Here is a 14,590-nt window from a genome sequence, read left to right as displayed (position 1 = left end):
CCCCAACTATTCCTCAAGCACTGACTCATAACGTTAAATATTTCTTAGACTCACAGAAATATTTTCCTCATTCTTAATATTCCCAATCATGTTTTATGCCAAAACATTTAGAGAAGCCAGTGGTGTCTGTCTGCACATATGTTACAAACCAACTTGGCAGAAGGTCGTCCAATCTTCGTTCTCTGAACCATTTGTTCGATTCAACATGCAAAATAACATTCCCCCCCTCCTACATAGGGCTTCAGTTCTACATATTATAATTGTAAGCATTTTTGAAAAAAGACTGGTTTTTAATTATAACTCCATGCATAAAATGTGTAATCATGAAAGCCGTAAGCATGCTGTGCTTGAATTTATTTGGGGGATCTTAATGGCATTTTAAAAAGAGCAACCACCACCTGATCTTGACAAAATGTCCTGTGAGAGAAGGATGAATTGCAGAGCAATCAATCTCAGAGCTTAGAAAATGAGAACCACGCTAGATCAGAGCAAAAGTCTATGTAGGCCACCATGACTTCCTCTGGGAAGTTCAGAAGCAGGACACTGTTGGAGATAAAATGCATTTGAATACCAGGTGCTGGGCATCACATGTGGCGGAGAGCACAGTTGCACTCAAGTGTTGCTTGCAGGCTTCCTGCCGGCGTGCGACTGGCCATTGTGAGGCTATAGTGCATTGACACGTTGGCTTCGAATTTCCCTTGGGCCAGTCACACTTCTCTGAAGTCTCTCAGCCCCACTCACCTCACAGAGTGTTTGTTGTGGGGGAGGAAGGGAAAGGAGATTGTTAGCCGCTTTGAGACTCCTGAAGGGGAGTGAAAGGCGGGATATCAAGTCCAAACTCTTCTACATTTTTCATAAAAAGAGCCTGGCTGGATCAGATCAAAGGCTCAACACAGTCCAGCACCCTGTTCTTGCAGTGAACCTAACTGGAATTGTCTTCTCCCTGATTGTGATTCCAAGCAGCTGATAATTCTCTTGATCTGATGATTTTGCAAGCCAATTTATCAAGTTCAGGGCTCAAAGCGACTGGGTGAGCAGAACGAGTTACGATTCCCTAAGTATATGAAGCAGACCTCCCGCAGCATATACAGTGGTACCTCGGGTTAAGTACTTAATTCGTTCCGGAGGTCCGTTCTTAACCTGAAAGTGTTCTTAACCTGAAGCACCAATTTAGCTAATGGGGCCTCCTGCTGCTGCCGTGGCGCAGGAGCACGATTTCAGTTCTCATCCTGAAGCAAAGTTCTTAACCCAGGATACTATTTCTGGGTTAGCTGAGTCTGTAACCTGAAGTGGATGTAACCCAAGGTACCACTGTACCTGCTCCTCAAACAATCTACCGTATACAGAGGCAAGACCGTTGAATTTAGTCTAGCTTTCTCCCAGGGTACATGGGCACAGAATGGCTGTCTTAAACTTCGGTACTTCAAAAACTCAGATTTACTCCAGTGGCACACACACACCCTTCACATACACAACCATTTGGGGATGGTTTTCCCATCATCTGGTAATTAGAGGTATTTGTATTCTTACAATGGGTGTTCCATTTAGCTATCTTCACTAGGCTGTCCTTCCATTAATTTCTCTAATATTTGTAAAAGGAACATAATGCTTGTTCATAGTGCAGAATGAGTAGACAACCTAAATTGTACAGTAGAGAGTCTTTATAAAAATTATATGACATTGTTGCGGCTGGGTAAGGGGGAATTTATACACTTTATACACAGTTTCGCAGCCTCCAGAATTTAAGGCCCCGAAAGCTCTTTTTATAAACCTGTATATTTTATATTAGATAGTCTAGCCACTTTCTCAACATCGTTTTGCATTCCCCTTGTTCCAGTACAGAAACATGGCCTTCCGTATTCCATACATTTAGACATAAAATGAGAAGGCTGTATATACTAATCACTCAACTTGAGTAATGCTGCAAATGTAATCAAGCCAAGTCCAATAAATATGTTGTTCTGCATCTACCATGTTCACTGATATTCATTATAAATAATCCTTTTATTGTCTATGTTTTACTGTAATATAGACTCCTGCTTACTTGGTTTCCTAGTAATGGGTTTATAAACTCTTTAATGTGTGAAGTACAAATAATATTTTGCATTTATATGCACTTGTCTTTTAAATACACAAGTCTTCAGCAATTTTTATGTGCAATAGGAGTTATATGCAGAGGCATTTGTAAACCCAGTATAAACTCAGAGGGCAAGTAAGGGCTACCTTTTAACTTGGGTCAAAGCTGGTTTCCCATAATATTCTCCCTCACAGTTGTGTTGTGTCCGAATACTTCAATTAGAGATAGGCAAGTTATTCTGAGCTCACTTCAGATTAACTTGAAAATTTTCTGAGACCTTCCCCCCAAATCAGAAGATCTTATTGAAAGATAGAACTAATCAGCACATCGAGCTGGATGCTCAGCTAGTGGAATATTTTCTCCCCAAAGCTACAAAGATCTAAAAAGAAAAGCACTAATTAGCTACTTATTAGAGACAGCCAGACTGACCATTACATGATTCTAGAAAAAATATATGTGCCAACACAGTTATCGGTATAATTTTTGCAATGGCTTTCTAGACAGATGTGAATTTACTTCACAAACGTACAACTATTGCATTTCAATGGCTTGAGAGGATTGGGTTGTGATTCTATCCCTGTACATTCAAGGTTACATTGGGAGAAAATATGAGATATTCAAAATACCAGCACTGCTTCCATGCATTTCTTTAGCATGGTATCCTCCTGTATGATAACATTCCATTGCGCTGGACAGATTTCTCCCACTCAACATAGAATAGGACTTCTGTCTTGAACAACAAAGAGACTCTCAACATACTGTGAAAGTATAACCAAAGATTTTCATATGTGAATATTTCCCTTTGAGATGAACTGAACCAATGCTTACAGAGTCAAATATATGTTATATAACAGTGCTCATTATACCCATCATACCCTTTTGAAACTTTCTGCTTTGTTCACTTCTGTGATCTAGAATGGTTTTAGTTCCTCTGTTCATTATGATGGAGAGATTCTTGAACTCTTTCTTCTAACCTTGTTGCTTAGCACAAACCTGTAATACACACCCATGCCAACAGCAGCAGTCACCGTGGAAAGGACCAACACACTTCCTACAATACTACCTACAATGACACCATTCCAGTTTTTTGAAATTGGCCCACTGTCAATGCTGCCCCCATATCCTTCCTTTAGACAGTCAGGAGGGGCCCAACCATAAGAACAATGGCAGTGTTTGTAGTTGTTGCATACTCCCCTATTATGGCACTTTGTGGCATTACAATCATACTGCAAGAGGGACACGTTCTTGCATTCCCTACTAATACACATCATGTCAGTGCCACAAGGTGTACCGTCTTCCACTGCTCCAATATCAGCTACCTCCATTCCACTGTGGTAGTCTGTAGCCCAGCAGTTACTTTTGCCAATGGTGGTTTGAATGATGGTTTGGTGTTCCTCCAAGGTAGGTACACTATGGATATTACTACACTGCATTCGGCCACATAGAATATTTTCAGCATTGCATTTCTTAAAAATACCATGTTTTAGGCCACAGTTGCCAAAGCGATCACCTCGAGCATTCAGTCCTCTGAAACAATCCTCTGAAGCTCGTACAGTTTTCTTGCCAAATATCTTTTCGCACTGCCCATTATGAGTACTACAACGACCATGATAGCAATAGACTCCATCACCACAAGGGGCACCATCTTGTACATAAACATCTTCTGGACATTGGTCTGAAGTTCCAGTGCAAAATTCAGGAAGATCACACATACTAATACTCTTTCTGCAAATGGATCCAGGGGGACGGTACTTGCACCTGTCACAGCACAATCCAGAAGAACAATTGGCACATGGACGCAACGTGCAATCTGGCCTGCAACAATAATCCAATCGACACTGTTCAGTTGTACCACAGTCGCATTGCTCTCCTTTTTCTACTACTTTGTTGCCACAGTATTCAAGGTGATACATTTGATCAGGGTCTGGTGGAATCAACAAGAAAGGTGAGTCCTTTTGATTGAAATACTCATAGTAACTGCAGTTGCTAAACTTATCAACCTCTGAGTGCCAAGCAGACATAATGCAGGCACGTCGATCACATTTACAGACCAAATCATCATGGTTCATACCAAGATTATGTCCAAATTCATGGGCAAATAGCACAGAAAAATCAAACAAATTGAAATTCTTTGATACTATAACACCAGTAGCCCAATACTCACTACAAATTTGTCCTACATATGCTATTCCAATAGCACCTATAAATGACCTGTATACAATTAAGTGAGCAGCATCATTCTTTAGATGGTTAAGTAGAGTGTTATGTCTCCATATACTGAAAGCATTAAGTGTGGCTCCTATACCGTCATGAACATATATGAAGTTCTTTTCCGTCCATATCTCCAGTCCTGCGACAGACACGTCAAGTAAAAGTGGCTCAAAAAATGAATTTACAGCATGGATGGCCTCAAGAATTTTCATAGCAATATCAGTTTCATTTTTATTAAACTTAACATATCGTTCATGCTCCACCACAAATGCCACTTCTGCATGTCTCTTGTGTGGCCACCAGAGTCCTGCTGGAGCACTTTTGATAGCCACATGCTCTGCGTCCTTGATCATGGCCTCTTGACGCCTTTGCTCTTCCTCCGTCAACCCACACCTCATGTGCATGGCACCCTCCTCTGTTTCCAGCCGATACACCACATGCTGAAAGGTAGCAGATGGCTGGACAGGTTCAATTTGATATGTCTCATTGTTAAGTTGTAACAGGCCCCTGAGTCCCCCAGAGCAAGTGCTGAGAGTGACTGAAGAGAGAGGCTTGTCCTGTATGAAGCCACTGTAGAAACAATCATCCCTGATGTAGTGATAGTCACCCAGCAGGTCCCCTTCCTTATTGTACGTGAAGATGGGAAAGTGTTTAGGAACAATGCCCTTCTTCTGCTTGAGATGCACCACCTGGCCCTTCCCCTCAACCAGCAGCAGGTAACTGACATCCAGGGTTTCCTGTAGTCCGTACCTGAAGCTCAGTTTCCTTGGGATGGTCACCTCATAAGAGGCATACCTAAAGCCCTGAGGTGGTGTCTGGCCACCAGTCGCACTCAAGAGATTCCTCAAGAACATAATGAGCAGCCATGCCAGGCTGCCACTCATTTTCCCAGAAAGAGGAAATAAACTCTTGAAGCACCGCCTCTGGCCTCTCATCCCTGAAAGGGAAGCCCCAAACAGTTGTTACCAGGTTAGTAGATAGATGGGAAGGAGCTATATGTGAATCAGAAGAGGAGGAAGATACGTTGCCTAGCAACTGCCAGGGTGTTCCATCGGTGGAATGGGGGTGGAGCTTGGAGGATCAAAGATGGAAAAGAATGGCAGAGGAAGAACAGGGATGAAAACATTCCTAAAAAGTTTCTGCCTGGGAGGGTTGCAGGAAGAAGAGCAAAAAAATTAGTCTTATAGCACGCCATGGACTAACATGATTTATTTCAGCATCAGTCAGTGAACATGAGGCCACTTCATACAGGGATGGGTTATAATCCTCAGTTGTCACGTATGGAACATTAAAAGTACTTTCTGTGACAATTCAATTAATGTTTAAATGTATGCAAAACATAAAAAAACTCGTGATAGAACAATCATCGTTGCATTGCTGAGTTCCTTTTCAGCTCTGAGGCAACACCTCCTCTTCACTTGGCCAGTTGAAGAAGCCCGGGTGAGCAAAGTGCTTCTTCCAGCCACAGTTTTTACTCATCCACCTCCTTCAGAGAAGGGAAGCCAGCAAGGAGTGCTGGCCACCAGCTCAGTCAAAACCACCCAAAAGAATGAATGGCCCCTCTAATCCCTCCCAATCCCCTCAGCATCTTCCTTTTTTGCACACCAAACTGTGGTCTCCCTTAATGGGAGATTCCATGCACCCTTTTTGACTGGAGATACAACAAGAGATTCATTCTGGATCTTCTGCATACAATATATGGTGTACACCACTGAACCATGGATCTTCCCATCCTTAAATAAGTAAGGGAAATGAAAATTCTTAGGGGCATGTGAAACATTTTAGAAAGGAGATCTAGCATTATCAGAGAGCATCTTGTTGTTGTGTAGTCATTTAGTCGTGTCCGACTCTTTGTGAACTCATGGACCAGAGCATGCCAAGCACTCCTGTCTTCCACTGCCTCCCACAGTTTGGTCAAACTCATGCTAGTAGCTTCGATAACACTGTCCAACCATTTTGTCCTCTGTCATCCCCTTCTCCTTGTGCCCTCAATCTTTCCCAGCATCAGGATCTTTTCCTGGGAGTCTTCTCTTCTCATGAGGTGGCCAAAGTACTGGAGCCTCAGCTTCAGAATCTCTCCTTCCAGTGAGGACTCAGGGCTGATTTCTTTCAGAACAGATAGGTTTGATTTTCTTGCAGTCCATGGGACTCTCAAGAGTCTGCTCCAGCACTATAATTCAAAAGCATCAATTCTTCAGCGATAAGCCTTCTTTATGGTCCAGCTCTCACTTCCATACATCACTACTGGGAAAACCATAGCTTTAACTACATGGACCTTTGTTGGCAAGGTGATGTCTCTGGTTTATAAGATGCTGTCTAGGTTTCTCACTGGTTTTTCCCAAGAAGCAGGTGTCTTTTAATTTTGTGACTGCTGTCACCATCTGCAGTGATCATGGAGCCCAAGAAAGTAAAATCTCTCACTGCCTCCATTTCTTCCTCTTCTATTTGCTAGGAGGTGATGGGCCCAGTGGCCATGATCTTAGTTTTTTTGATGTTGAGCTTCATAACATATTTTGCGTTCTCCTCTTTCACCCTCATTAAAAGGTTCTTTAATTCCTCCTCACTTTCTGACATAAAGGTTGTGTCATCTGCATATCTGAGGTTGTTGATATTTCTTAGTTTTATCAAAAAGTGTATTGGCTTCCCTAAAAATAGTTCATTTTGAGGAATACCCCAATTTATTTCAAAATCTGCTCTAACTGAGAATTAGAAGTAAGCTAGAATACTGTTTACTTGGTTTCCCAGTATTAGATTTATAAAATCTTTAATCTGTGAGGTGCAAAAAATATTTTGCATTTATATGCACTGATGTTGTAAATACACAAATCTTGAGCCATTTTTACATGCAATAGAAGTTATATACAGGGGCATTTGTAAACTGTGTATAAACTCAGAGATTGATAAAAACTACATATAGCAAGAAACCGGAAGAATTTTTACTAGGAATGGTTTCAGATAATATTCCCAAAAACAAAACTAGGCTATTTATGTGTGCAACATCAGCAGCAAGGGTTATAGTGGCAAAACACTGGAAATATAAAAAATACACCCACTAAAGAGGAATGGGTAGTCAAATTGTGCGAGTACTTGGAGCTCGCAAAGCTGACAGATGCAATAAGAGATAAACCAAAAAATTGGTGAAAGAAGAATGGGAATGTTTAAATAATTATTTAGGGGACGATGGCTCAGCAAGAAAGATCTGGCTATGTTAAGATTGATACCGCATAGAGAAATGTTCCCTGATACAAAGATGAGGAATTCCTTTGGAATGCAGATAGAGATAATTGATAAGAATAATGATCTGTTGTTAGCTTGATGGAAGTGTACAATAGATGAGCTTTCCTGCTTTGGCTCATCTTCCTTTTTCTTTTTCTTTTTTTCTTTTTTTCTTTTTTCTTTTCTTTTATCTTTCCTATAGTTGCTTATGTTCTGTGTCATGTACTTCGATATTTTTTTTAGTTTTTTTTTAAAAAAAAATTCATTACTATTAAGGAATTTTCCTTTGTAATTTTGTTTGTCTATATTTATATGTACCTGTTTAAAGCAAAATAAAAGTTAAAAAAAGAAAAAATTCTTTAATGAAAAGATTGCACCCTCAAATATGTTACATAACATTCACCATTATTTCCATCATAGCTTTTTGAAATATTATGTGTTAGTGGTTTTATAATATTTTTAGTATATTGTCTCATTTCAACACTAACATTTCTGCCAACAAAGTTATAGGTATAATGTTTGCAATGGCTTTCTAGACAGATGTGAATTCACTCCACAAACGTACAAATATTGCATTTCAATGGCTTTAGAGGATTGGGTTGTGATTCTATTCCTGTACACCCTAGGTTACCTTGGGAGAGGATCCGAGTTATCAAAAATACCAGCACTGCATCCATGCATTTCTTTAGCATGGTATCCTCCTGTATGATAACATTCCATTGCGCTGGACAGATTTCTCCCACTCAACATAGGATAGGACTTCTGTCTTGAACAACAAAGAGACTCTCAACATACTGTGAAAGTATAACCAAAGATTTTCATATGTGAATATTTCCATTTCAGATGAACTGAACCAATGCTTACAGAGTCAAATACATGTTATATAATAGTGCTCATTATACCCATCATACCCTTTTAAAACTTTCTGCATTGTTCACTTCTGTGATCTAGAATGGTTTTAGTTCCTCTGTTCATTATGATGGAGAGATTCTTGAACTCTTTCTTCTAACCTTGTTGCTTAGCACAAACCTGTAATACACACCCATGCCAACAGCAGCAATCACCGTGGAAAGGACCAACACAATTCCTACAATACTACCTACAATGACACCATTCCAGTTTTTTGCAATTGGCCCACTGTCAATGCTGCCCCCATATCCTTTCTTTAGACAGTCAGGAGGGGCCCAACCATAAGAACAATGGCAGTGTTTGTGGTTGTTGCATATTCCCCTATTATGGCACTTTGTGGCATTACAATCATACTGCAAGAGGGACACGTTCTTGCATTCCCTACTAATACACATCATGTCAGTGCCACAAGGTGTACCATCTTCCACTGCTCCAATATCAGCTACCTCCATTCCACTGTGGTAGTCTGTAGCCCAGCAGTTACTTTTGCCAATGGTGGTTTGAATGATGGTTTGGTGTTCCTCCAAGGTAGGTAGCCCATAAATATTACTACACTGCATTCGGCCACATAGAATATTTTCAGCATTGCATTTCTTAAAAATACCATGTTTTAGGCCACAGTTGCCAAAGCGATCACCTCGAGCATTCAGTCCTCTGAAACAATCCTCTGAAGCTCGTATGGTTTTCTTGCCAAATATCTTTTCACACTGCCCATTAGGAGTACTACAACGACCATGATAGCAATAGACTCCATCACCACAAGGGGCACCATCTTGTACATAAACGTCTTCTGGACATTGGTCTGAAGTTCCAGTGCAAAATTCAGGAAGATCACACATACTAATACTCTTTCTGCAAATGGATCCAGGGGGACGGTACTTGCACCTGTCACAGCACAATCCAGAAGAACAGTTGGCACATGGACGCAACGTGCAATCTGGCCTGCAACAATAATCCAATCGACACTGCTCAGTTGTACCACAGTCACATTGCTCTCCTTTTTCCACTACTTTGTTCCCACAGTATTCAAGGTTATAGATTTGATCACGGTCTGGTGGAATCAACAAGCAAGGTGAGTTCCTTCGACTGAAATACTCATAGTAACTGCAGTTGCTAAACTTATCAACATCTGAGTGCCAAGCAGACATAATGCAGGCACGTCGATCACATTTACAGACAAAATCATCATGTTTCATACCAAGATTATGTCCAAATTCATGGGCAAATAGCACAGAAAAATCAAACAAATTGAAATTCTTTGATACTTCAACACCAGTAGCGAATTTCTCACTACAAATTTGTCCTAGAAATGCTACTCCAATAACACCTCTATACGACCTGTATACTATTAAGTGAGCAGCATCATTCTTTAGATGGTTAAGTAGAGTGTTACGTCTCCATATACTGAAAGCATTAAGTGTGGCTCCGATACTTTTATCAACATCTATGAGGTTCTTTTCCGTCCATATCTCCAGTCCTGCTACAGACACGTCAAGAAACAGTGGCTCAAAAAATGAATTTATAACATGGATGGCCTCAAGAATTTTCAGAGCAATATCAGTTTCATTTTTATCAAACTTAACATATCGTTCATGCTCCACCACAAATGCCACTTCTGCATGTCTCTTGTGTGGCCACCAGAGTCCTGCTGGAGCACTTTTGACAGCCACATGCTCTGTGTCCTTGATCATGGCCTCTTGACGCCTTTGCTCTTCCTCCGTCAACCCACACCTCATGTGCATGGCACCCTCCTCTATTTCCAGCCGATACACCACATGCTGAAAGGTAGCAGATGGCTGGACAGGTTCAATTTGATATGTCTCATTGTTAAGTTGTAACAGGCCCCTGAGTCCCCCTGAGCAAGTGCTGAGAGTGACTGAAGAGAGAGACTTGTCCTGTATGAAGCCACTGTAGAAACAATCATCCCTGATGTAATGATAGTCACCCAGCAGGTCCCCTTCCTTATTGTATGTGAAGATGGGGAAATGTTTAGGAACAATGCCCTTCTTCTGCTTGAGATGCACCACTTGGCCCTTCCCCTCAATCTGCAGCAGGTAGCTGACATCCAGGGTTTCATGTAGTCCATACCTGAAGCTCAGTTTCCTTGGGATGGTCACCTCATAAGAGGCATACCTAAAGCCCTGAGGTGGTGTCTGGCCACCAGTCTCACTCAGGAGATTCCTCAAGAACATAATGAACAGCCATGCCAGGCTGCCACTCATTTTCCCAGAACGAGGAAATTATCTCTTGAAGCACCACCTCTGGCATCTCATCCTTGAAAGGGAAGCTCCAAACAGTTGTTACCAGGTTAGTAGATAGATGGGAAGGAGGCTATATGTGAATTAGAAGAGGAAGAAGATATGTTGCCTAGCAACTGCCAGTGTGCTCCATCTGTGGAATGTGGGCGGAGCTTGGAGGATCAAAGATGGAACAGAATGGCAGAGGAAGAGCAGGGAAGAAAACATTCCTAAGAAGTTTCTGCCTGAGAGGGTTGCATGAAGAAGAGCAAAAAAAGAGAGAGTCTTATAGCACCCCATGGACTAAAAAGTTCTATTTCAGAATCAGTCAGTGGACATGAGCTCACTTCATACATTGGATGGGTCATAGTCCTCAGTTGTCAGGTATGGAACATTAAAAGTACTTTCTGTGACAATTCAACTAGTGTTTAAATGTATGCAAAACATAAAAATAATTGGTGATAGCACAATCGTCTTTGCATTGCTGAGTTCCTTATCAGCTCTGAGGCAAAACCTCCTCTTCACTTGGCCAGTTGAAGAAGCCCAGGTGAGCAAAGTACTTCTTCCGGCCACAGTTTTCACTCGTCCACCTCCTTCAGAGAAGGGAAGCCAGCATGGAGTGCTGGCCACCAGCTTAGTCAAAACCACCCAAAAGAGTGATTGACCCCTCTAATCCCTCCCAATCCCCTCAGCATCTTCCTTTTTTGCACACCAAGCTGCAGCCTCCCTAAACGGGAGCTTCGATGAGTTCCTGCTCCAGGCCTTGAGTTCCAAATTTCTCCACAGTTTCTTTCCCAAATGAAGCACCTCAGTGGCACACAATGGGCACCCAGGTCTCTTCACTTTCCAGCGCCATAGTTGTTCTATCAGGTACTGGACTTCCCCTGCTCTTCCCACCCCCACACCAATTCACCACCATCACCTCAGTTCTCTTCCAATTTCCAGTTTGACTTGGTTCATTCTGGCAGCTGCTGCAGGACACAGTTGAAGAAGCCCAGGTGAGCAAAGTACTTCTTCCGGCCACAGTTTTCACTCGTCCACCTCCTTCAGAGAAGGGAAGCCAGCAGGGAGTGCTGGCCACCAGCTCAGTCAAAACCACCCAAAAGAGTGGATGGCCCCTCTAATCCCTCCCAGTCCCCATCTTCCTTTTTTGCACACCAAACTGTGGTCCCCCTTAGTGGGAGATTCCATGCGCCCCTTTTGACTGGAGATACAACAAGAGATTCATTCTGGACCTTCTGCGTACAATATATGGTGTACACCACTGAACCATGGATCTTCCCATCCTTAAATAAGTAAGGAAAATGAAAACTCTTAGGGGCATGTGAAATATTTTAGAAAGGGGATCTAGCATTACCAGAGAGCATCTTGTTGTTGTGTAGTCGTTTAGTCGTGTCCGACTCTTTGTGAACTCATGGACCAGAGCATGCCAAGCACTCCTGTCTTCCACTGCCTCCCACAGTTTGGTCTAACTCATGCTAGTAGCTTCAATAACACTGTCCAACCATCTTGTCCTCTGTCGTCCCCTTCTCCTTGTGCCCTCAATCTTTCCCAGCATCAGGGTCTTTTCCTGGGAGTCTTCTCTTCTCATGAGGTGGCCAAAGTACTGGAGCCTCAGCTTCAGAATCTCTCCTTCCAGTGAGGACTCAGGGCTGATTTCTTTCAGAACAGATAGGTTTGAGAGTCCATGGGACTCTCAAGAGTCTACTCCAGCACTATAATTCAAAAGCATCAATTCTTCAGCAATAAGCCTTCTTTATGGTCCAGCTCTCACTTCCATACATCACTACTGGGAAAACCATAGCTTTAACTACATGGACCTTTGTTGGCAAGGTGATGTCTCTGGTTTATAAGATGCTGTCTAGGTTTCTCATTGGTTTTTCCAAAGAAGCAGGTGTCTTTTAATTTTGTGACTGCTGTCACCATCTGCAGTGATCATGGAGCCCAAGAAAGTAAAATCTCTCACTGCCTCCATTTCTTCCTCTTCTATTTGCCAGGAGGTGATGGGCCCAGTGACTATGATCTTAGTTTTTTTGATGTTGAGCTTCATACCATATTTTCCTCTTTCACCCTCATTAAAAGGTTATTTAATTCCTCCTCACTTTCTGCCATCAAGGTTGTGTCATCCGCGTATCTGAGGTTGTTGACATTTCTTAGTTTTATCAAAAAGTGTATTGGCTTCCCTAAAAATAGTTCATTTTGAGGAAAACCCCAATTTATTTCAAAATTTGCTCTGTTAATTAGAAATATGCTAGAATACTGTTTAATTGGTTTCCCAGTATTAGATTTATAAAATCTTTAATGTGTGAAGTGCAAAAAATATTTTGCATTTATATGCACTGGTGTTTTAAATACACAAGTCTTGAGCCATTTTTACATGTAATGGGAGTTAAATACAGGGGGATTTGTAAACCCTCTATAAACTCAGAGGGCAAGTAAGGGCTACCTTTTGACCTGGGTGAAAGCAGGTTTCCCATAATATTCTCCCTCACAGTTGTGTCTGAATACTTGAATTTGAGATAGGCAAGTTATTCTGAGCTCACTTCAAATTATCTTGAAAATTTTCTGAGACCTTCCCCCAAAATCAGAAGATCTTATTGAAAGATAGAACTAATCAGCACATAGAGCTGGATGCTCAGCTAGTGGAATATTTTCTCCCCAGAGCTACCAAAGATCTAAAAAGCAAAGCGCTAATTAGCTACTTATTAGAGACAGCCAGACTGCCCATTACATGATTCTAGAAAAAATATATGTGCCAACAGTATGACTCAGGACAGCTGAAGGGATTTATAAATCTCATATCTCCTTTGAAGCCACTGGCACCCATGGCAGTTGCCATGAGCATGGAGTCAATTCTCCTGGTCTTTCCCACGTGGTCAGCACTGCTTGCTGTCAGTTGCTGGTGGTGTGAGAAAGACAGGCATGCAAGAGAGGATATGATAGAGGAGTATGAAACAGTCTCCCTCGGGAGGTGGTGGACTTTCCTTCCTTGGAGGTTTTTAAGCAGAAGTTGGATGACCCTCTGTCATGGATGCTTTAGCTCAGATTCCTGCATTGCAAGGGGTTGGATTAGGTGAACCTTGAGTCCCTTCCAACCCATGATTCTATGTAGGAACAAGACTAGAGCATGAAGACATTCAAAGAAGCTGAAGGATGGAAGATTCAGGACAGAAAAATCCATTTACATAGTGCATACTTAAACAGTAGAATTTGTTCTCTAAAGTGCAGTGACGGTCACCAGCTTTGGTTGCTTTTTAGAGAATTAGACAAATTCCTAGCACGTAAGGATATTAACATCTACTAGCCACAATAGAAGAAGAAGAAGAAGAAGAAGAGGAGGAGGAGGAGGAGGAGGAGGAGGAGGAGGAGGAGGAGGAGGAGTAGTTTGGATTTGATATCCCGCTTTATCACTACCCGAAGGAGTCTCAAAGCGGCTAACCATCTCCTTTCCCTTCCTCCCCAACAACAAAAACTCTGTGAGGTGAGTGGGGCTGAGAGACTTCAGAGAAGTGTGATTAGCCCAAGGTCACCCAGCAGCTGCATGTGGAGGAGCGGGGAAACGAACCCGGTTCACCAGATTATGTGTCCACCGCTCTTAACCACGACACCACACTGGCTCTGTATGATGTCCAGTGTTGGAGCCAGTATGTCTCTGAACAGGGCCAGCCTACCAATGGGGCAAGGTGAGGCAACCACCTCAGGTAAGGTTGGTTTGATTTCCCCACCTTGTTTGTGATGTAGATCTTCACTCTCCCATTTTTTCCCAGTGGTGTCATGGACAGGGCAGTGGAGGAAGAATGGTGGAGACTACCGCTGCAGGCTAGAGAGGAGGAATGGGCAGTTAGCATAGACCTCCAGGAATCGTTTGGCACAGAGCATACATGTAAGGTAGATGAGGGCAAAAGGGGAGAGGAGGAGGAGGAGAACATGGACAGGATTC

The 14,590-nt window shown here is 42.2% G+C and overlaps 2 protein-coding genes across 2 annotated transcripts; both read right to left on the bottom strand.

The window, feature by feature from the left end:
- Positions 1–1,083: 1,083 nt before the first annotated feature.
- Positions 1,084–5,251, bottom strand: LOC310761727 (disintegrin and metalloproteinase domain-containing protein 20-like). The gene has a single exon (XM_083611855.1). It carries the CDS (start codon positions 5,221–5,223, stop codon positions 3,016–3,018), a length of 2,208 nt encoding a protein of 735 aa, XP_083467981.1. The 5' UTR covers positions 5,224–5,251; the 3' UTR covers positions 1,084–3,015.
- Positions 5,252–7,888: 2,637 nt separating this feature from the next.
- On the bottom strand, positions 7,889–11,248 carry LOC310760488 (disintegrin and metalloproteinase domain-containing protein 20-like). The gene has a single exon (XM_083609124.1). The coding sequence runs from the start codon at positions 10,633–10,635 to the stop codon at positions 8,479–8,481; it is 2,157 nt and encodes a 718-aa protein (XP_083465250.1). The 5' UTR covers positions 10,636–11,248; the 3' UTR covers positions 7,889–8,478.
- Between the last annotated feature and the right edge of the window lie 3,342 nt (positions 11,249–14,590).

This window comes from Podarcis filfolensis (assembly GCF_964270895.1).
Source record: "Podarcis filfolensis genome assembly, chromosome: 4".
Lineage (NCBI taxonomy): Eukaryota > Metazoa > Chordata > Lepidosauria > Squamata > Lacertidae > Podarcis > Podarcis filfolensis.
The sequence above is the reverse complement of the archived record's forward strand: the minus strand, read 5'-3'. Positions and strand labels throughout refer to the sequence as shown.